The following is a 23,823-nucleotide window of genomic DNA, read 5'->3' as shown; positions in this document are numbered from 1 at the left end:
CTTCTTCATCCTGACCCAGTTCTGCTGCACATCAAGTGGACCTCCAAACACTCTGGTTCCCTGCAGGCAGGTAGAAGGTGTTCTGTCCTCATTCCCTCCACCATCTGCTCCTCCTGACCCCACAAGAGCCTGATCCAACCAGGGCAGCCGCTACAGCTACAATGTCCAACCATTTTTTTTCTACATAGATAATTTACAGAAGTCAGAATTATACTTTTTAGTGTTTAATCTTAATTTGTTTGCTGCGATTTATGTAAATTTCAGATTTTACTTTATAAAGTACTTTCTCTAACATCACAAATGTTTCTAAATACACAAATGAATCCAAATCAATATGTTTCACTGGAAAAACTATGATGCAATTTTCTTACAAAAATAATCTATCACAATAACATACATTTTAACTCTTAATAAATAAAAAAAGACCTTAAAGTCTTAATCTGAAGTATTCTGAAGTTTCAGCTGCATATCATTACTCTGCAGTCACAAATACAACTGCTGCCACGCCACAGAAAGGCAAGATTTGTTGATGTCTTCATAAATTCAGACGGCAGTCAGGCGTGGATGACGTCATTACAAAATCAGGCGACAGGACGGCAGCTGTCCATATCAAGAACCAACGGTCCGATAGCTTAGGGCAGGGGCGTAAAACTGAATCGCAGAGGGGCCAAAATCCAAAACACACCCCAGGTCGCGGGCCAAACATACTAAACATTTATTGAACACTCTAAAACTACATTTTTAAAACTTTTAAACCGTAACGTTTTAGCATAGTTATGAACTAGATATATATCATTACCTGTGATAGTGCTAGTGTGAATGCTGTAAGATGAATTTAACCGCTGAAGATGCTGAAATTGATAGCTAAAAACACTGAAGTTAACAGCAAATATTAGCTATATGCCAAATTAGCTTAAAATCTAAAAAACAACAAAAAAACATAGGTTAGACAAAACAGCTAACATGTAGCTAAAAAATAGCCAAACTTCAAAACAGCCTAAAAAACTTTAAAAAGGCTAAATGATCCAAAACGGCTTGCGTGGAAATATTAGCCAAACTCCAAAACAGCCGAAAAAAACCCAAAAAGAAAAGCCTAAATTAGCCAAAACAGCTAGCATGTAGCTGACATATTAGCTTAACTCCAAAATAGCTTAAAAAAAAAAGCTGAAATTAGCTAAAACTGCTAGCGTGCAAATATAGTCTAAGCAAAAACGTGTCTATTTAAGCAAACTCCAAGTACACTTCAGCCGAATTTGAATTCTCCCTCTACCCCTACAGCTTCTCCCTACCCTTCCGTTTAGCCCTCCAAATGAAGAGCTACGGAAAAATAGAGTTCGGATGTCACTCCCACTCGATGACGTCATCAATAGTCACCGGTCAGCTACATTAGCGCAGAGCTGCTAGTGCTTGGGAATACATAACAACATCGGTTGTATAATTTTAAAAAGTTAATACTTAAACAAGAAGTCATAACTTACATTTAAATGTAAACTTCTGTCCTTCAGAGCACGCCCACGTGAAGTAATGTGCTTCTCCTCCATGGCGAAGGGCTCTGCATCTGATTAGCTCTTAAAAAACTATTTTGGATAACTATACCCCTTAAAACGGCCCTACAAATGGAGGGATAGGGGAAGAATTCGGTCTTAGTCTTTACCAAAAGTGAGGCAGTATGTTTGAAGTTTACTTTATTGTAAACTTAAAATGTTCCAATTTAGTCTAAAGAAGTACTCAGTTAGTATACTTCCTAAACTACACAGTCTATAGTATATTTGCTATACTTATACTCAATTATTCTGCATAAAACCAACTTAAAGTCTTCTACTTCATCCTAAGGGTTGGAATTATTCTGTTTGTAAAAAAACAAATTCACAATATCAAATGATGTTTCAATAAACTGGACATGGTTGATAAAACATACAATAAAATAACACAATTGTAAAGTAAATAAAACAGTCCAATCATCTAAAAGTTCCCCCTAACAAACACTTTTTAATCAGACTCATCAGAGCTGATCAGCACAGGAACGAATGTGGAGCCAAAACCTAAAAATATTTGCCCCCTCTTGACTGACAGGACTTTTAGATTTGAAGATTTTAAAGACTAAAAAGGTTTAAATGCCTCCAAAACAGTAATTTTAATTGTACAGTTCTAGCAAAACTAATACAAGAACTCTAAATGATGTGAAATGTGATGTGTAAATTATAGAAAACAGAAGGTTCTTGTTGTTCCAGTTAAAAGAATTTCAAAATAAGCTCAGGCGAGTGAGTGCAGGTCTTTCCTGGATGCCAAATACCTTTCATGAGAGATATTAATTAAGTAAAAAAACATTTAACTCTCTCATCTAAATTGTTTAATCAAATACAATTGATCAAGTTACAAAATTTGTCATTCTAAACTGGACAATGAGCTGAGAGATGGTTTATTTGAAGAGTTTAGGTCCAAAAAAAAAAATTCAGAGTTTCTGTCTCTTTCAGGTGAAATTGTAACCAAAAATCAACTACACTTACCAATTTAATGGATCCTACTTCATAGAAGAAACACATTGAAGATTATGATTATGTTATTTGACTCAACATCTCATGTTTTCAGCGATAACGTCAATAGAAAGACGGAGCTCTGAGGAACACCGCGAGTTAATTCTCTATATGACATTTCAGACGATGAAAAACAGGTCAAACGGGTTCTGATGTGCATCTGTGCTCCAATGTGGGTCAAACCAGAGTCAAAAATGGAAACCAGAACAGGAGATAAACTGGTAACCATCGGCCCGGCGCCGTCATGTGACTCCAGAGAGATGGGCCTATATTTAGACGTCTATTGAGCGAAGAGGCACCTAAACGCATCCCACACTCGGAGCAGCGAGTGATGTCATGCTGTGAGCTGCTTCACGCTGCTGCTGTGAAGAAAAGAAGACTGATGCAACGTGACATGGCGGGAACAGGCGCGGGTGCGCGCTGTCCATGGATTACAAGAACTGTTTTCTAATCGGTTTGAGATCTAACTGAGATCTACTGAGAAGCTGGAGGTGTAAACAACAAAGTGTGACCTGAATGCTTCAGCCGGTGGTCTCTTTGTGTCTGAGAGCTCAGGCTGATGCTGCCATCTGGTGGTTGTTCCTCTACACTTCATTCGTTTTTAAGTCGGAACTTTATGGTAAAAGGTCGATTGGTAAAAGAGGAAAATCAAGATTTCTTCTGAACAATTTCGTAAATATTTGAAAAAAATTTCTGAATTTTTGATCATAAAAGATAAAAAAAATATACTCTAAAGTCTTCAAATGTCCGACAAATCTTTTACTTTTCAGAGCAAATTCCATTGAATTCAATGGCAGGAATAGTATGAGTTTCTGAGAGCAAAAGTATTTAGAACCGTCACATAGAGGTTACACATAAATACAATTGTTTTGCCATTAATTGTTTGGAAATAGTCTTATTAAAAAAAATAATATATGAAAAAAATCCACATGAATGCCATCCTTAGGAAACTGTAATAGACAAAAGGGGTGGAGCTATTCGTTTGGGACTTTCAGGTGTCCTTTAATAATGAGGTCATCAGCTTTCCTCTTGGGACTGAAGCGGGCTGTAGTTTTATGTTTTATGTGATTGTGACTTTGGGGTTGTGTAACTCCTAGGTGTCCAACTGGGCCTTATGAGGTTGATGAACATTATTAATAAACGCTATTAAAGCCTAGAAGCAATTCGTTCAATTTATTATGGCAGTCACAAGGGGCAGATTGTTTCCTCATATGGAGATAATTTATGTTCATTTGAGTTAAAATTTGCACCAAAACTCACCAAAATTTGAATAAATCTAGTATACAGCAAAAATGGATAGTGAACAACCCCCGCCCCAAGACGATGACATCATAGCGAGTGAAACTGTAAAAAAAAAATCAGAGGGCTGAAAATCCCTTATGGAGCCAAAAAAGTATATTTCAAAATCCACTAATTAAACCATAATACATCATCCCCAGATAATATTTTGATCATATTTTACCACAATTTACTACATTTATAAAGATCGCGAATCAGCGATCTTGGAAGTCGCGAATATCCGTACTTGAATTTTCGGGAGCAGATCGCGAGTATTCGAGTACCCGGATACTCGTTACAGCCCTACACAGGATCTACGGCATGGTTGCCATTTTGTAGCAAAATCTGAAATTTGCTGATTTTCACGTTTGTTCCAGCAATTTTCACGAAATTTCACACACATGTCGTCAGCTTAAGTCTACAACGACCCCTAGAGTTTAATTGACCTTTGACCTTGGGAAGAGGCCGCCATCTTGAATTTTCACAAAAAACAACTTTAGTGCTTGCGACGAATGAATTTCATCTTAGAGATATGTTTCGACCATCTTCTAACTTCTCGGGAATACTTTGGAAACAGTTGGGGAAAAAATGTTGGAATTAGTGCATTTTGAATGGTGTGTGGCGAGCTAATGAAAGTGGCATTTTCCTATTACACACACGTTACTTACTGGAAAACTTTGAAAATGTATTGCATGGATCCCCGGCTAGAGCTGAACAAAATGATATTAGAATTTGGGCGTGGTTAGCAATAAACCTCAGTTGCTAAGGAAGTCCAAAAGTTTACTTTTGCCGATTCTCCTGAAACTTGTTTCTATCTGTTCGGCATCCCCAGAGGACTAAAACATAAAATGGTTGCTATGGCAATAAAATCGACAGAAAAGCCGCCATTTTGAAAAAAGTGGATTTTACATAAATTTGTCACCGGCAGCTCTGACTAGCCTGAATCAAATGGTCTTAGAAGTGTTTTAAGACACAAAACCTCTGTTACTCTCAAACCATGAAAAGCTGAGACTAAAACTTTGCATTTGTTTCCATGCTCGTTTGGATTGTTTCTCTGTCCAGTGAGAATTTCTGAATACAGTTTTCTGGTCTTTTCAGGTGAAACTTCCCTTTCCTGTTGACCAGATCACCAACTTGCCCCGCAACGACTTTCAGGTTCTCATCAAAATGCACAGACTAACCTCAGAGCAGCTGGAGTTCATCCACGACATCCGCCGCCGCAGCAAAAACCGCATCGCTGCCCAGCGATGCCGCAAGAGGAAGCTGGACTGTATCCAGAACCTGGAAAACGAGATCCGTAAACTGGTAGGTCTTGGATGGAGCAGTGGAAGATGTTGACTTCCTAGTAATTTTGACACATGTTGACATTTCTAGAAATTTTGTTGCATCTTGATCAAGACTAGGATGTGTACAAATAAACTGTTTGTTTTCCGATCCAGGTGTGTGAGAAGGAGAAGCTGCTGAGCGAGCGCGACCAGCTCCAGAGCTGCATGTCCGAGCTGTGGCACAACCTGTCCTTCCTCTCCCAGCAGGTTTGTAGGGAGGCTCAGAGCAGCCAGCCGCCCCCAGTCTCCGCCAGTATCGACCTCACGTCTGCTCCGTCGTCGCCTTCTTCTGACTCCGAGTTGCCTGCATCGCGACGAGACGAGGCTCAGGGGGCATCCAGTCGGACAGGGAGGGGGAACCCAGGGAGTCCTGCGGTACTGGGGGCCGTTTGTAGCCCCTCAGTGACTGTAGACTTCTGCCAGCAGATGACAGAGAAGTGTACAACAGAAGAGCAGAACGCGCAGGACTCCTCTTAGAAACAAACTCTTCAAACCTGTGAATACTAAAAGCTTAGGTAGATTCTCTGTTTTGTTACGGATGACGTCCATGTCATCAGCAATACTGTTGGAACGTGTGTTGTTGGACAGATGTTTCTTGAATCAGTAGTTCTTGGACACAGTGCTCATCGGACACTCTTTCTTTGGTCGCCTTTTCTCTGAACTGGCTCCAGTTGAGATGGTGTTCTTTGATCCGATGTGAAACCGCAACTCTGGCAGCTTCTCTCTCTATATACATTTCTTGTCTTCTGTTCATGGAGGATCAAACTCAGGAACTGTTCATACTTTCATATACTTTGTACACGTTCTCTATTCTTTACTATTCTATGCCTTCCTTGTTCTCACACTTTGGTCTAATTCAGTCCAGGAATGGCTCCACACGAGGTTTTATGGACCAGTTCTACTGTCTTTCAGGGTTCATATGAATCACCGAAGACAACCCTGACCTTCTGCAGCTCACTAAGCCCTGAACTTTAGCCCAGGCTTGGTTTACAAGGCTAACTACTGTTTACAGAATTTCACTGATGTTTACAGGTGGTTTTTTTTTTTTTTATATATATGTTATGCTGAAACAATGTGGGGTCAAGCCTTTGTCATGTTCCTGAGTTCATGGTCTTATCGCTTAAGTTTACTCATTTTGAGAAACGTTACAAGTTCAAATGAAGCCTTTGCCAATTCTGCTGGAAATGAGTCTCATCTATGCTAGAGTCACAAACCAAGACTTGGTCTCTATCCAACATGAGGCCAAAGCCTTGACGTTTCCATCAAAACTTCTGTCTAACATCCAGAGATGGAGACTTGAATTTGACAACTTGACACATGTGAACAACTACAGTTTGTTTACATGTATCTATACCTCTTAGACACTTTGTCACATCTGACAAACAGGATCGGGTCGTAATCCCATCGTATTGTGATCCCACTGACCATTCTAATGTATCTAAAGACACATTCACACCAGCAGGCTTGATTTGTTTAGAAAGAGTTATCGCTCATCTGAATCCTGATCATCATAGGAAAATGGGTCTCAATTCACTTGAGGGTGAACCAGAGGAGTAAATGACGAGTTATGTGTGTATTTCCAGTGGCAAAAAAATGAATAAGTCTGTCTAAAAAGTTTCACATGAACACAAATGCTAAGAACAGCCTCAAAGTTATAAGCTCATAATTCAATTAAGCTACAATATTTTTTCTCATGAATGAAGCTTATGTTTATTGTTTACGAACTGCAAAGATTATTCTTAGAAATGTTTACTGTTTTTGTTGGATTTGAAAGGCCTGTGGTATTAATTTATTTAATAAGGTAGTTATTGGTAAAAAAAAAAGAAAAGAAACATGATGATAAGTACAATTATACATAACCATTGACTGTATCTGAGAACTGGACTGAGTATGACATTACCCATTGAAAATGACTTACTTGTGGCTCCAACGGCTCCACCGTGTTGAAGTCAAACACCGTCAGTAAGTCTGAGCTTCTATTGCAACAACTCTCACCAATCAGGAGTGAGCTTGTTGGAAGGCCACACCCCTAAAACTTGAAAACAGCCCACACAAAATTTGTCGGACATTTTAAACGTTCAACATAGAGGCCAACAGATGCTGCCTTCTTTTATTGATTTTTATTATAGTTATTTTATTATAGTTTTTATTATTAGAAAAATATGTTAAATTGGTAAGTTTATAACTTGAAAAATTTGCACTACAGGAAAAAAATGGAATTATCAAATTAGAATTATCAAGAAAAAAGGTAGCAGAGGAAGAATGGAAATTCTGAAAAACAAGGGTGGACTTACCATTAGGCGAAGGTAAGCAATTGCCTAGGGTAAGCCAACACTCTGCGGGGCCACTTAGCACTTAAGGGTCTAAAATACATTTTAAGCTCTTTTTTATTTAACTCTGTCATAAAATAAAAAAAACTCCCCAAATCCATGAAATGGCAAAAGACTGGTCATGTGAAATTGTTTCGTCCTCTCGTCCCTCTGTAATAATGGAACATTCCATTCAACAGCAAATTAGAGTAGAGAGTTCAGTTTTCTCAGATTGGACAGTTTTCTGCCCATTTGAGCGGCTTTCATTTCTGACTTTGCAGGTAAAAATTGTTTTGAGCAGGTGGAAATAATTGGGGTGGGTTTGGGATCAGTTCTCCAACTTTTAGTTCCTTTTTAGAAATATTTTTCAACCAGGGACACATGTCAGTGGAGGCATGTGAAGCACTGCCTCACCTGGTGTCACAAGGTGTATAGCCTACTAATAATAAAATGAATAAGGGTCTACTAACCTGTTCTATAAAAGCATTTTTTTTTTACATTTATCCTAATCATTTCAGTATTTTCCTTAAAATTGCTGTGTTTTGCGTATTTCCTGTTCAATTTCAGCCAAGTTTCATTGTCTACCGCATGGCAGTTTTGAACTGATTTTAAAACATTTGGATTCTTGACATTGATTTTGTCTACTTGTGGACCAATGAAGAAGTAATTTAACATTTTAAGATTTTTGTTTCGAGGATTTCAAAAAATATGATTCATACAACCACCGTAAAGGCCCCCCCTCCCCCCTTTTGCCTGGGGCCCTCAAACTGCTAGGTCCGCCACTGCAGACAGACAGAATGACTGAGTAAGTAATATCTGTTAATTTCTCTGTAAAAATCTATGGGATTTTGGTTTCTTGGAGCCACTTCCTGTTTGAAACCCCAGGTGGGAGGGGTCACTCAGTCCAGTTTTTGATATACAGATCAAAAAAACAAGTGAAAAGTTGTGGAAATGTATCTTCCAAAATATAAAGTAAAGTGAAAGTTTAGTGTTTTTTCCTCTCAACTGAGCATGTGCACAAGCCTTTGGTGTCAAAGCCTCCTCTGAACAGCCAGTGGGCCACACCAACCCGCGCCGCATTCCCACTTTTCGGGGCTGTTCTCATTTCATTTCCCTGCTGTCATTCAGGAATAAAAATCCATATCCACCCCGGACGCGCAGCTGCGGTCAAACGGGGTTACACGCTCAGACAGTCCTCACCCACTTCCAGGAAACAGAGGAAGTTCTGAGAAACAATCAAACACAACAATCGAGTCCATCGTCTGTCATTCATAGATACGATTACATCCTTTATAGTTATTTAGTTGTTTAGAAAGTAGAGGGCTAATTAGTTTGAAGTTAAATGACCAGCTAAAGCAGTTTGAACGGTGTTACGTAAAGACCAATGATGTGACCTCTGCCTAAACTCTGACCTCTTGTGGCCCCTGTCCTGCTGGGGTGGCGGACTTCTGTTCTGACCTGGGGGTCAGAGATCCATCATGCTGAGATCAGAACGATCTTTTCCATTGTATTGTGTATGTACACTGTTGTGTACCGTCAGAACCACCACAGCATGGGTTCTTCTCTTAAACCAACCAGCAGCTGTCACATAAACCTTTACCCCCCTCCCAAATTGAGTAAATTTATCTGGAGTGTTTTGATCACTTCATCCTGACAGATCAGTTTCTCTAATGGCATATAGTTTGAAGCTGAAGCTCCAGATAAACACGCTGGCACATTATTGATCTTTGAGATGCCAAATTCATGTGCTGAAAAGTCAATGCGGCGTCACGCGGCTGCAGAGAGTGCAGCTGCTGATCCGTCACTTTCCTGCTGTAATGTGTCCCAGCAGAGATGATCAGCGTCTCAGCGGGGTGGACGCATCAGCACCGCACCAGCAGAACATCGTCCTGATGAAAAAAGCTGGAAAAAGCGTCTACAAGTGCTACAATTTTGACCTTTCCAAGAAAAAAAAAAAATATTCAAAGTGCATTTCTTGTTGATTCTGTTTCAGTTTTTACAAACTTAAAACTCACATAAGTGCAGCTACAACTTTAAGCCTTCAAGCAGGAACTGCTGACAAACAAACAAAAGGAAGCAAAGATGTATATAAAAACGCCTCAAATCATTTATTAGACATTCCCCAGCGTTTATTCAAATGAATTTGTCATGCATAATTGTAAATAAATATTTTTTGTTCTCAGATCATACAACTCCTCTGTAAAGTTGGGACACAAAAGCAACAAATTCAGCATAAAAATATTACTAAAAAACACAATACATTTGTTTTTTTTTTTGTTTTGTTTTTTTGTTTTTTTTTTGTTTCTATTTCATCCTTTTGATACAAATCAGTGCAAAAGTTGTCAACCTGTGCACTGATGCGTGCTTCTCACAAGGCGACTCTGAGAAATAAAAACCGTGAATTTACAGAGGACTTTAACGGTAACCCCAGAATTCAGTTTAAGGTTTAAACAGAAAGAAGTGACCTTTTTATCCGAACCGACTGACCCGGGGGGAAACAGAACTGTCCAGAAAAATGCAGGTTAATATGCTTCCGTTGACAGAGCTGCGTTCATCAGCTCTCCTTCAAATCTAAGATTTGTAGATTGTTTTCTTTTTTTTTTTTACATTTTATGTGTATTTGCAGAGTTATTGTTTTACACAGAAATCAACATTTGTAATTTTGTTATCTCTGTACTTTGAAACAAGCTGTTTGGATTTTGTAAATATCGTGCAATGCGTCACATCGATTGATAAGAAAAAGGGTTGAACACTCAGTTTTGGTAGAGAAATAAAAGCATGAAGACTCCACAGGAAGTTGGTGTTGTGATTCCAATTACTTGCTTAAGAATGTTTACTGTATTTCATGTGACTATAACGGAAAGGATCATGAAGTGACGCCATAGAAATGACTCTACACAGACTGGAATCTGAAAAAAATTACGTTTCAGAGGCTTAAAGTTCCTCTCTCCACTGTCTCATCTCAACTCCCGAAGGGTGAGGACTCCTTCGCCTGATGGCCGTTTGCAGACTCTTGAAGGTTCCTGGAGAAGTCTGATGCCTTGGCGGCTCGTTTGGGCCCAGTTTGATTGATGTTGACTCTGGACACATCCGATTCTGTCCTTTCTATGGAGGCCTCACCTGCTTACTTCTTCATGATGGACGAGATGTCCAGAAACATGCTCTGTAACACACAAACGTGACAGTTACGCCTCACGAAGCTGATTATAAAACAGATCAGGAATACTCTGCATTGAGTTGAACTGTTTCTTATAAGACTAAAACCCAGATTAACGTTCATAGAGCCAACAAAATACTAATGCAGATCAAGCTATAGTTCATAGTGTATTCGAAGAACCTGCATGTCTGGTGCATCATTAGTTGAAAGTAGAATGCCTTTATATTCTGAAAGACGTAATCAGATCAGAGTAATTAATGATTTTCATTTAACAGTTAATGTCTGGCAAAAACTGAGAAGTTGCAAAAAATAAACATAATAGCAATTGTTGTGTATTCACACAAGCAAAGTATTTCAGAGATGTTGAAGAAGTTGCATTTAAACAAAAATTGACATTGAGGTTTCTTGAAGTTATACTTGATGGGCTGCCAGCCCTCTACTAAGTTCAAATTTCTCACCTGAGAAGATATGAACTTGAAGATTTTGTAACAATTTCAAAATGTCCCTTTCAACTAAAAAGAAATTAGAGAACTCCTTCAAATGTAAATATAAGTGGTACACAACCATGTGAGATACAACTCTGAAGCTATGTTCACACTGATGTCTTCAACGCACGTTTAAATGGCCATTTCTAATGAAAAGTTTATGGAAACGCGTGTAAACGCACGTTTTGGAGTTCCGCGTTGATGCTTTGCTATGCAAGTTTCTACAACCTTGATCGATTTGACGATATATCACAATATTTCATTTAATGACAAGAAGATATTATATCTTATTAATGAATTAATTATGGGTCTTACTTTTGTTTTTCATCTAAATCTCCAACTGCTAGTTGGTAGTACAGCACACTGTGACTCTTTTTACGCTACACTTCACCAGACAAACACGATCTCACGAGAACAGCTTGTGTTAAATGTTCAGTCTCATTGGCTCAGTCAGACCCATGGTTTTATTGTTATGAGACATGCAACACTTAGTCTGACTTAGTTTTTCTGAGTCATTCTCTTTTTTAAAAAAGTAAAACTGTTCTGGTACAGTCTTGTGATATATCGCCATCCATATTGTATTGGAAGGCATGTACCGTGATATGTATCATGTCGCCAAACTCTCGCCAGTACACACCTCTATATTTTTGGACTCTACGTAGAAAAAGAAAGTTAAAACAGAGGGAACTTTGACCAATCTGGGACTCAGATTTGGTAGTGACATATGGATTGGGTCTTCTTTAAATCACAGAAGTGTCAGCTGTTTGAAAAGTAATTATAGAGGACACATTTTTGCTGTATATGTCGTAAGTAGATGACACAAAGTCTTTCATATATTGGAATAGATATGTGAGAGAAAAAAGCCTGGAGTGAGATCTGCATCACTTCAACATTTCACACTACGCCTATTCCAATTGTAGGTGGTGGACATCAGCAAGAAGCCCCTCCCTGCTTGTCCAATGTGAACACCATGGTCTAAATGTGTGTTTAAAAACCCGTATGTGTGTCCGTTGCTTTAGGGTGATGTCTGAAGTTCATCAACATGAGCAGATCTTGATCAATACTTGCCATTGACATTCTCCGACCTCCAGCAGGGGGCATCATGGGCATGTCTCCCTGCAGAGAGCCCAGTTCGTCCGACTCCTCCGAGCTGTGTGTAGAAGGAGGAGTGGAGCTGGTGATGGAGGATAAGCTCTCAGACGGCGGCCTCATCATGACGCTGGTCTTCCTGGGGTTGGTGAACAGGAGCTCGCTGACTGAGGACTCCCGCCTCTTGTCTTCATTGTGGTCACGGATTATTCCAGACCTTAAAGTGCTGGCAGGCTGCAAATGTTCCTGATGGCTGGGAGGATGCTCTTCCTCGTGGATGTCTACAAGTTTTGTTGCATTAATTTCCACTGTGGACATGACAGAGCCCCAGGCTGGATGATGGTCCATAAATACTGTGTGGACCTCTTGACCCTCACTAGATTGGGGGTTTTCAGTTGTTTGTCCAGACCTAGGTAACATCCTTGTTTGGGGGCAAGTGTAGCCAGTTGGACCAAAATGAACCAAACTGTTGTGTCGTGGCACTTCCTGGTTGACTTTGAGTCCACTGCCATAATGAGCAGACTTCATCTCTTCCTCTGGTATCACTTTAAATGTCTGGGTCAAAGGCCCATTATGAGGAGACATACTGCTCATAACACATAGTTGTGGTAAGGACGCCTTTTTCTTAGACCTATAAATCAAACTGTCGTCCTCCGTGTATCGCTCTCCATACAGAGTCTGTTTTATTTTACGAACACCCAGGTGGGATATTTCCAGAATGTTCAAGAAAAGTGACACTCCAGCAATCACAATCATGAAGACCATGAAGATTGTCTTCTCTGTGGGTCTGGAGATGTAACAGTCCACGCTGTTGGGACAAGGCAGCCTCTCACATTTATACAGAGGCTCCAGATGAATCCCATAAAGTATGTATTGGCCAAGAATAAAGAAGACCTCCACCGCGGAGCGAGCAAGGATATGGATGATGTATGTTCTCAGAAGAGAGCCTCTAAGAGGAGCTCTCTTCACCCGCTTCTGCTCTTCCAGCCTTCTCAGCTCCCTTTCCACGCGTTTGTGCTCGCTAATATCCAGATCTGTATCGTCCAGTTCCTCCTTCAGGTGGATGCGGCGCCTGATGCGCTCCTTCTCCAGCATTCGGATGCAGTACAGAGCGTGGCCCATGTAGAGCAGGGAAGGTGCGGACACAAAGATGACCTGCAGCACCCAGTATCGAATGAGGGAGATGGGGAAGGCTCTGTCGTAACAGACAGCCTTGCAGCCTGGCTGGTCCGTGTTGCAAACAAACTCAGACTGCTCGTCATCCCACACGTCCTCGGCGGCAGCTCCCAGGATCAGCATGCGGAAAATGAAGAGGATGGTGAGCCAGATCTTTCCTACGATGGTGGAATGAATGTGGACCTCTTCCAGGATGCTTCCTAGAAGGTTCCAGTCACCCATGGTCAACTTCCTACCATGTCAGTGCCGCATGCTTAAACTGAGGACACACAAACGCACATCATTAGACTTGCAGGAGCATGGACACTTTGAAGGAACAAGTTTGTTTGTTTACATCAAGCCAATTTAGTCCAACTAAAACACTTAATCAATCCTCATGGGGTAGATTTGGAAAGGATAAAAAGGAAATGGCACCCAGCAGCTCACAGACCTGGTTATAGCTTTGATTACAATCCTGATGTATCAAAAAGATAATCCTGATGTTGCTGGGTTGGGCTCCGGCACCCCCGTGACCCCAAAAGGGACAAGCGGCTAAGAAGATGAACGTATCAAAAAGGTGTAAAATTCAAATGCATTCTCACATCCAATATATGGATGTATGCTTCCTCCGCATCTCTTTTTGTCATTTTGGGTGTCCCCAAATCGTCTTTTTTTTGACATGCTGGCTGTTCATAGTAAATCAGGGGTCTCCAACCTCCGGGTTGCGAATCGGTACCAATCCGTGGGCTGCTTGGTACCCCTGATTAGCATCGTAAACAGGGGTCCCAAACCCCTGGGATGTAGTCCAGAACTCACACTGGGACCAGACTCAGTACCGTTTCCGCGTTTGTGACTACCGCCAGCTTGTTAAAAAACGAAGAGCTGGAGACACCTAAAACGTCAATAAGTGACACGAAGGGGGCCCAAACCATACATCCACAGCCTGTATGACAAGTTGTGAGTGAGAATGTGTAGAAAATTCATGTCAATTAGGTGTACAGTACACTTTCCAGCAGTGATCACTAAAAAGGAAAGCAGATAGAAAGTAAAACACTTTAAATTATATTTTGATGGCCTTCACATTGGTTGTTTTCCTTAGAATGACCAATTTGACAAACCCATAATACAAAAGCTGAAGCATGCCAATCCATCCACACGTCCCAATAATCAGAAACTCTATCTCTTTGTTGTGCTTTTTTTTCTGGCTCAACAACCAATCAATCATCAATCTATTTGTTTATCCATCTGGTAGTACTTTGAAAATAAGCTGTACCTTTAATTGAGAATATGATGAGTGAGTTTATATCATTATAAACATTTTGATGAAGAAAAATCCACAAAAAAGCCTAAATCTGGAGTCGTAAAACTGCCTCTGCCCCCCCAGAGACAAATCATTGACAGTCTTCAACTCGGCACATAAAATTGTAGGAGGTATCTAAGTTATGGCTATTGGATAAATAATTTCTGAATATTATCGAAACATTTTAAACTCTTGCAAAAGTCGTGAAATTAAAGTCTGAGTGTCCTTACATCACCAGGTTTTATTGGATGGACTTGAACGTTGCTGCTTCCATGGAGATTTTGTCTCCATGGAAACTTCTAGAAGGATTCTTGAATTGTGACACATGGGTGAAGTCCACTGTCATGTTGTGAAATGACATAAAGTACAGAGATATTTTCTTAACTAAAGCTGAACAACATGTGACCAAAAAGCTCTTATACTGTCCCTAAACATGTCTACCCAGGAGCAGGTATGGAATAGGTGTAGATATATCCTCTCACCATGTTTCTTCATCCTTCCACTTGTCTGGAACTCTTGTCTGATGCTTTTCCTGAAATAATTTAAACTGACTGTTGTTTGGGTCTGTAGATCTGGTCCTATCAGTCCAGCAGCTGCTGTTGTTTTCTGAATGAACGTCGTGTTATTTTAGAAGAACAAGTTCAGGTTCGGAGCTTGCTTGTACTGACCTGCAATGACCTGCCTTTGGGGCGATTATTGGCCCAAAGCTTGCCAGTAAAACTTACCCACTGGACACTGAGATCATAAAGTTAGAGGTTTTTCCTTCAGTTTGTTCACATTTTTGAAAAAAAAAACATATTGTAACTGCAATAAATGAGGGAAGGAATGTTGGTAGGAGGCACCAACGATGGTCAAGTCCTTGTGCTGCTTCAGAGGAGGTTTGATATTACATGAATCTAGTGAGTCCTTGAGCATGCATCACATTTTCATATCAAACAACAAGATGAGCCAATATTGGAGAACCATAAAAGTAAAAAAAAAAACTATTATCTGCTAGAGTCCTGTCTTCAGAACAAGATTTCTACAGTGTTTTCAGTATACACAATGAGCTTCTGCTCATGTCTTCTCGAGACACTTCAGACTAGAAGTTTAGGAAAACTGTGGATCATCTTGTATGAGAGAAGCTGCTAAAATGCGGCCCAAACTACCAAGGGAACACCACTGAGGAAGACATGAGGATTTTACTTCTAAATGCAGACAGCTTATAAATTTTGTGTTGCTCGTTTTAAAGCAGATCAACGACCTACCCACAAAATGTAATGACAGAGAGTGGAATGAAAGAAGATGGTTTAACTCAAGACAAAATTGTGGGTTTACTTGACAGTGAGCATAACAGAACACACCAAAAAAAGCAACATTTTAATGATTAACTTAAAAAAAAAAACACAAAATCTGCATGAATTGGTGAAATTTCAGCAAGTCTACCAAGCTCCAATGAATGTTGTTTTTGTGGCCATTAGAGATCATTTCTGATCGCGTAATTTGTTCGGTTGGTATCACAATATTTCTACTGATGCGGAATATTAGAGACCTTTTTTTTCTGGTTTGAGTTCCATCCTGTGAGTTCTGCTGTGTTCCTGCATGCAGTTCTTACCTGTCACAAGTGCATCCTCTCTCCAGGCGCCGCGCTGCACGCCATCGTGCTCAAGATTCCTGTCTGCATGTGCATGGTTTGACCCCATCAAGGGGTTTGACTGTCCCTTCTGGTGTGCTGATTCCCATCCCTCTGCTGCGTGTGTCTGTGATGGGAACACTCCCCTATGTTACATGCAGGGTTCACAGGATGTGAGCATTGATCCGCTCCCGCCGCGACACCTCCCCCACGCCAGGAGGCCAGCTCCAGCTGGGACCGTCAATATGGGCCCGAGTGAGCCTGAGCCGCTGAAGCTCAGAGTGAAGGTGAAACTGGGGAAAAATCTGCAGCTCGACTGTCTGAGGTTTGTGTTCTGACATGCCGCTGTCGGGTCTGCGGTTTTATCGTGTCAAACGGTTGTTACTCGAGTTCTGGTGTGTGCATGAGATCAAGGCCTCCCTGCTGTTTGGATTTGTGTGTGCGCAGCCTCACATCCATAGTTAACAGTTTTAGAACAGCCTCTTTGGCAAGAAAAGGTTTTGACATTCTGAAAGGCAGACGAATTCCAGCTTCCAACCAATCACTTGACATTTTGAACAATGCCAGACACTGGTCCTTGAAGGGTACTTCGATAAAACTCTGTAATAATTAGCTTGTGAACTGGGCTAATCCAGGAAATTGAACTTGAAAGGTTCTGACTTTTCAAGGTCTTGTGCAGGTTGAAGACGTAACTAAACATCTAAGATGGCTCATTATTTCTGGAGTTCCACAAGGCTCTATGCCTACACCCCTACTCTTCTGTTAATAGATGATTTAGTAAAGTAGATTTTTGGATAAAACAACAAGCTGTTCTCTTACTATGCTGATGACACTCATCTTTATGTGGGCAAAGCCTAACAAATCAGTTTAAATTTCCCCCAATCTGTTATCGAAACACATTTACTTTTAAATCAAAAGGATGTGCAGCATTGACACTGGAACATCTCTTAACTGTTTGATCTGCAAATAAGGTCATACGTATGTTTCTTTTAAACTTAATTTCTATCTATCCCCATTAATAGATTTATTTTAGTAGGTTAACAAATTAAGGAAACAATTTTCTGAACTGTGTTAACTATGTAGAGAAACTACTGACATCAAACATTTTTATAGTTTATTTAACAAGCGACCTGCTTATTTCTCTAAACACTATACAGACACAGCAAATAAAACATCCAAAACAAAGCAAAACATAAAATAAAAAAACATCTTAGATGGTACATTTCAGTCCACAGGAGTTCAGTGACTTTTAAGCAAAATTTCCATTACTGGTTTCCAGAAAATCCTGAGAGAAAAAAAGCAAAAAAGACACGACAGTAGAGAGAAACACTTCTGCTCCAATAGATAAACAGAATCTGTTAGAACAGAAGACCAGATTAATTAGCAACTACAACAATGACAAAGTGAGAGCAAAATGAGGAAAGAGGATAAATGAATGAACGCACCACGGGGCAGCCCTGAGCCACGTCGCGTTACTCTGCTGTACATCCAGTTTATGTCTATTCAATTCAATTCATTTTTATTTATATGGCCCAATATCGCAATGCAATCATCTCAGTGTGCTTACCGGTAACTGCACAAAGACATAAAGTCAGTCACAAAATACCAACAGTAGCTGGTTGCTAAATTAACTAAGTTAACCTGACATCCTTGACCTTAGGCCCTCTTTCTCAGTGAGAAAAAAACTCATAGAAAAAAAAAAAAATAAGAATCTGTCTGAATGTCTTTACTTCCTAACCCCTAAAAAGTGCAGGACTATCTTGTACCCTGGATTTTAACGCAATTCTGACTCAGCTTAATAAATATAAACATTTTTTACAAACTATTTATGAATTAATTGGAAGCTTAAATCATACAAGCGCAATCCATTCCAGGTTATATCCGTCAATCTAAGCTAATTTTTTTGCAAAGACATCTGGGAAATTTCCAGGATTATGGAATTGTATATTCAGACACCTGGACAAAATGGTTAACACCTTAAGGTGTTTTAAATAGTGAGGGAATGTGGACACAACCCCAGACTGCTTTAACACTGTTATACCTGATTGAATTTTATCTTAAAATTTTAACTTTGCGATTCTGCTCGTGTTTGCACGCGCTGATGCTCGTCTGTCAGAGCATGTCCGCATGCCATTGGCTGGACTTTAGAGCTGTACTGCTCGGCTGCGTGAAATAACCAGCTGTGCCTGGGGGGCTTTAATTAGATTTCCATCGCACCCTCGCACAGTCGATGGAACATTGATTTGATTTTCCCTTCAGAAGCTGCTGCGCTGCCGCTGGTCGCTGAGGCCGAGAGCCCGATGTCACACCAGGATCATTGGGTTACACAACCAGGAGCTTCATCAGAGCTCCGCCCGCTGGACCAACTCACCAAAAAGGACACGCCCAAATCAACCGCAATTTGTCAACAAACTTGCAGAACCGCTGATGATGTGGAGAGCAGACCGCTGATCATGGTGTGTTAAATGTCAACTGGGAAATTTGATTTCTGTTGACCAAAAAAACAAAAAAAAATGCTACTGATGTTTTCTCTGTTATTATTTAAGAGTCCAACCCCATAACCTAATGATTTCTATTCAAAATAAGAAATTGTGAATTTCAGGTCCACACCATCACCCTCCCACCACCGTGTTTGACTGACTAACAGAATGAATCCTTATATTCATCCAGAAAAGGGTTTCCACTGTCCCAACTTCTCTTTATTTATAGATAAAGGGTCTTCAATTGATTTTCTGCCATCTTAACCCAGCAGAGATGTCTCTGTAACCTTATAATACTGAACAAAGACTTTGAATTAGCTGTACTTTATATTTTTAAAGGTATGTAAAAAAATGTGTAGAAAAATGTAATAATATTAGCAAGTTTATCTGTAGACCTGGCCTGCATCAGCAACACATGATGTGAGCCAAGGCTGGCCCGGCTCCTGACCTCAGAGTCGCATATGTGATACCTGGCAAGCCCAAAGTTCCAAAAGTAGCGCAGATTTTTTCCAAGTGTGTCCAAATCTGGGTCAGTCTTTTCTCAAAAACCGTGATCTCAACATCAAAGTTGGCTGGTCTAAGACACTTGAAATGATCCAGACGACTTCTTGCTGCTTTAACACGTTTGATTCTTTAGTTCTCCACTGGAATCTAAGAAGAAGTCCTCATGTTTGATATCAGTTATGCTCAGATCAAATTTTAGTTTTCACCATTCTCATTGGTCTTAAGCTTCTGTAGCTCCGCCTCCAGTGTGCTGATCTGCTGCAGCAGTTCCTTCTTGTCCACCTGTGCTCTGAGCTCCGCCTGTTGCTCCGCCTCCAGAATCTTCCTGTGGCACCAGAGCTCCAACTGGGCCGAGACGGTTTCAAAGAATCGCTGAGTCACCTGCAGCACAAATGCATCAGTTAGCTTAACGCAACAGTGAATAGAGCATGACGTTTTCCTTTCTAAATACTTCCTATTTTAGGGGCGGACTTACCTTTAGGCAACTGCCTAGGGCCCCCAACACTTTAGGGGCCCCAAGCTGAAAGCTTAAAATATCTCTAAAATAAAATGTCAGCATAAAAGGGAAAAAAAATCATGGAAATGATTTGTAAATCTGCAGTAATCTGCCCTCCAGTTCATTTTAATTTATTGTTATTAATGTTATCTTGCGCTCATTTCTAATTTGTATAATTTTGACAAAATATATTTGCATGGGGAGTAAAATATTGAAAGTTATTTAAGGTTTAAGTTGATTTATTCTGGAATAATATTCCTGCATTTTTACTATTCATACTTATGTTAAAAAATTACTTTTTTAAAGTTTTATAAATTGGCATTCTGCTAACTTTTTAGACTATTTTGGTATTTACTAAGATTTTTTGGGCTATTTTGAAGTTTAGCTATTTTTTACAGCTACATGCTAAATGTTTTGGCTAACATAATTTTTTTTGTGTTTTAAGCTATTTTGGCATGTAGCTAATATTTTTAGCTGGCTATCAATTTTAGCATCTTCAGCTATTAGCACGACCACCTTCAGCAGCTAAATTCATCTTCACACTAGCATTATTGCAGGTAATGCTATATATCTAGTTTGTAATTATGTTAAAAGTTAAGTTTTTATTTTGTGTGTTTAATAAATGTTTGTCCAATTCGGCTCGTGACCCAAGTTTGTTTCAGGATTTTGGCCCCATGTACGATTGAGTTTGACACCTTTGATCTACAGACTGCCACTTTATCTCTTATGAGATATACATTTTTTGCTTTTTCAGTTTGTCTTTATATTCAGTTGCAAACATAATGAATTGAAATGTATGTTTTAATTTTTTCTCCATAGAATATGCCTTATAAAATAATGTGAATGTCTTTCTGGAGATGGGTGGTCTCTTTTTTTGTTTGAGTTTAATGGGTTAAATTTTACTCCTTGATCAACTTAAAATGTATTTATTTATTTCCAATTTTCTTCTTGTGCTTACTCCTATAATACTTTTTTACTTTTGTTTAATCTTATTAGACATAATTCTGGCCCATTTCCCTGTTTTATGCCTGAATCCCTCATACGTTAGTGTTAAATGGAACTACAAGGCCGTCCTCTCACCTCCATGGCGTGCAGATTGTTCCTCTCCTGGCTGAACGTGAGCTCAGCAGGTCGGTCTGAGAAGAATTCCAGCACTGTGGAGCTGTCAGGACGCCCCCCGCTGTTCACACTGGACCTGCCCTCACTGCTGCCCTGCAGTTCTGAAGACGGCCAGCAGGGGTCAGAAGAGTCCAGTGGGAGGTGAGAGGATTGTTCAGCAGAAGGGGGAGGGAGTGCAGAGTTCTGCTCAGCATCTATGACAGATCAAGATGAAAAATCAAGATGGATTTTTTTTTTTAAACCATGTGTTGAGGTTCTCAAACCTGAACATCTGTCCACCTTCATCTCAAAGTACGTCCCCCCCTCCGTATCCTCTGTGTTCGGGCTCTCCAGCAACAGGCTGCTGTCTCCGGACAGAAGAGGAGCTGACTCCGGGTCCGCCTCAGATGGTTCCACCGATGGAGAAAGCAGCAGTTTTTCGTACTGGCCTTCAGCCGGGACCCCCTCCACCCAGGAGAAGCACCACCTCCTCAGCTCCTGCCTCACTGCTGCCTGTGGAACCAACCCCGAGTGTCACCTTTTCACAACTTATTTTTCCTGGCTCAGGTGTGTTCCTACCTGAGCCATCCTGGCCTCAGCTCTGATCCGTGCTGCACTCTGCTCCATCCTGGACATTAAGCTCTTCCTCTCTGCAGCTGCTCTGTCTTGGTTGATCACGTCCAACACTTTCAGCTGCTCAGAGAAAGCACAAAACCTCTCATAGTCTAAATCTTTACCAAAACATGTCTGTGACCTGGTGTCTAACCTGGTGTCTGCTTTGGCGCTCCATCCTGTCCAGCCGTCGGCTGACCTGCTCCTGCACCTTCAGGATCTTCAGCCGGGTCTCCTCTTGTGTGTCCTTCAGCTGCTCCTCCAGCCTCTTCAGCTGAGGCCCGCAGCGACACCTGCTGGCTGGAGCCTTCACAAACAGTCCCTCAGCAAACATCCACAGTAAACACGACCACGCCGCTTCACGCTAAACCCACCTGCTGGATCCTGCCATCTCTGTCTCTGTACAGGGTGTACAGCTGGAAGGCTCTTCCTGTCGGAACAGAACCAGCATCTTCCTCATCACTGAGGGCTTCCCTCTGGTCGTGCTGGTATTCAGGTGAGTCGTTTTCTTTTCCAGCCTGCAGATAAGTTAAACTAAACATGGATTTCAGATTCTGAACTTGAAAATTGTAAAAACAATCATGAATTTTCTCACAGATACTAACTAAAGTTGTCAGGAAACAGTTTTTGGTGTTTTTAGGATGTTCTTGTGGGGTTTTTCTGACGATGGAGGACGTGTATAAAAAGAAACTAAGCATTTCTGAGTACTTACTTATTAAAATTCTTGTAAATCAGGAGCATATGAAAAAAATATAGTTTAAAAAAGACCACACTTATGACAAGTAACAAAGGCGGCAACATTGGCCTCCTCTTTCGTTGGACTGCTAATGTTAGGTTGGGGGTGTGAGGAGCTATAAGCTAGTGGGAGAGTGTGTAAACAGAGAGCTCTCAGAGTAGAAAGGGGGGCGGGGTTGCTTCGGATCAATGGTCCCGCCTACACCTGAGATGCAAATTATAGAACTATGAGAGAGATATTGTATTACCTTTCCATCAAACTCATTTTGACAGGTGACCTTTGACCTCCACATTCCAAAGTGATGACGTAACAATTTGATATAAAGTTTATATAAAGTTTATATTAAATTGTTATGTCATCACTTTGGAATGTGGAGGTCAAAGGTCACCTGTCAAAATGAGTTTGATGGAAAGGTAATACTATATCTCTCTACTATGTCCTAGAAAACGACAGCTTTTTTTATTTAGGCTAAAACAACATCATCATAATTAACAGACTACTGTCAAATAGATTAAAAGATGATTGGAGAAGTTCTTGGGTTGAAGTTTTTCTCATTTTATCCTAATAGGACGGCGTTTTTCTGCGCTTTAAGTAATACTCGCATCACATGGCAATAGAAAACCTGAACTTGAGTTTAGGACGCAGAGATGGCTCTTTCAAGGGAAACAAAGACTATAAACTTGGAGGGAAAGTTGGAGAGAAGACGTGAGATGGAGTTTTACTGATGCAGCGTCAGACATTTAACTATTAGCAATAGTTTTTCCTTCCTTGAGGAACACACAGCTGGTTCCCCGAGGCTCTAAGCTTCAGCTGATGGTCTATGTTTACCTGGACGTCTGTCCTGGAGTCAGTTGATCCACTGCTGGGTGATTCCTCTACTGTGGAGCTTCTGTCCTACAATCAACGGAAAGCTTCAGCTTTTTATACAAGGAGTAAAAACAATTGTTTTAGAACATCTCGTCCTCTTACTTTGCCTTGTTGTGTTTCTGCTCTGCAGCCACTTTTAGGTCTCAGTTTGGGCGTCTTTCTACTCAGGCAGCCGGCCTGCAGGCAGAAGCAACATCATTTCCTGTTTTCGGCGTTGCATTCAGACACACGAAGCGATCCATCAGCTTAATGTTTTTCACAGGCCACCCATGTGCCCCAGACCTATTTGCCCCACAGACAGCCCATATCCACCCCTAAGGGCAGTTGTGACTGACACTGTGGCTTGGTACCAAGAGAACCAAAATCTTTTGAGAGTGCTTTTCCCTCCTCATAGCTCAGGAATTCTCTCTACCAACTCATAAAGGCATCTGTAACCAGGGACGGGCACAGGATTTCTGTGCGGCAGGGGCTCAAATTTGGAAAAGGGCACCAAAAACAATTTTGTTTTTCCTTAAATCAATATGGCAATTAAGGACATTTTTAAAATACCTTTTGATAGATAATTACTCAGCTATATGACCTGTGTTTTTGTAAAAAGTTATTGTCAACATGAGTTTGTTCACTTTAGGGCTGCTATAATTAGTCGACGACTATTAAAATAGTCGATGACTATTTAGTCAGTTAGTCTTTACTTTATGTTAAATGGAGTCGGAGTGTAGTATAGTTGAAAGTTATAATGGCATTATGCTAGCTTTTTTGACTGCTTTTGCATTTATTAAGGGTTTT

General features: G+C 40.5%; 3 protein-coding genes across 7 annotated transcripts in view; 1 reads left to right on the top strand and 2 right to left on the bottom strand.

Annotated features, from left to right (window-relative positions):
* Positions 1–10,236, top strand: part of bach2a (BTB and CNC homology 1, basic leucine zipper transcription factor 2a) — a 28,935-nt gene extending 18,699 nt beyond the window's left edge. For both annotated transcript variants that reach the window (XM_024272511.2, XM_036209981.1), the window contains exons 4-5: positions 4,911–5,117; positions 5,252–10,236. In XM_024272511.2, the coding sequence (XP_024128279.1) occupies positions 4,911–5,117; positions 5,252–5,614 (570 nt within the window). In that variant the 3' untranslated portion in view covers positions 5,615–10,236. The remainder of the gene's footprint in view (positions 1–4,910; positions 5,118–5,251) is intronic.
* Positions 10,237–12,075: 1,839 nt separating this feature from the next.
* gja10a (gap junction protein alpha 10 a) lies at positions 12,076–13,603 on the bottom strand. Its single transcript, XM_024267254.2, has one exon. It carries the CDS (start codon positions 13,573–13,575, stop codon positions 12,076–12,078), a length of 1,500 nt encoding a protein of 499 aa, XP_024123022.1. The 5' UTR covers positions 13,576–13,603.
* A 3,380-nt stretch (positions 13,604–16,983) lies between these two features.
* Positions 16,984–23,823, bottom strand: part of ankrd6a (ankyrin repeat domain 6a) — a 14,850-nt gene continuing 8,010 nt past the window's right edge. For all 4 annotated transcript variants that reach the window (XM_024272795.2, XM_024272872.2, XM_024272950.2 and 1 more), the window contains 8 exons: positions 23,140–23,214; positions 22,999–23,064; positions 21,809–21,952; positions 21,589–21,741; positions 21,402–21,515; positions 21,107–21,335; positions 20,805–21,037; positions 16,984–19,609 (listed from right to left, as the gene is read on the bottom strand). In XM_024272795.2, the coding sequence (XP_024128563.1) occupies positions 19,424–19,609; positions 20,805–21,037; positions 21,107–21,335; positions 21,402–21,515; positions 21,589–21,741; positions 21,809–21,952; positions 22,999–23,064; positions 23,140–23,214 (1,200 nt within the window). In that variant the 3' untranslated portion in view covers positions 16,984–19,423. The remainder of the gene's footprint in view (positions 19,610–20,804; positions 21,038–21,106; positions 21,336–21,401; positions 21,516–21,588; positions 21,742–21,808; positions 21,953–22,998; positions 23,065–23,139; positions 23,215–23,823) is intronic.

The sequence above is a fragment of the Oryzias melastigma genome, linkage group LG22, assembly GCF_002922805.2.
Source record: "Oryzias melastigma strain HK-1 linkage group LG22, ASM292280v2, whole genome shotgun sequence".
In the NCBI taxonomy this organism is placed as follows: domain Eukaryota; kingdom Metazoa; phylum Chordata; class Actinopteri; order Beloniformes; family Adrianichthyidae; genus Oryzias; species Oryzias melastigma.
The sequence above is the reverse complement of the archived record's forward strand: the minus strand, read 5'-3'. Positions and strand labels throughout refer to the sequence as shown.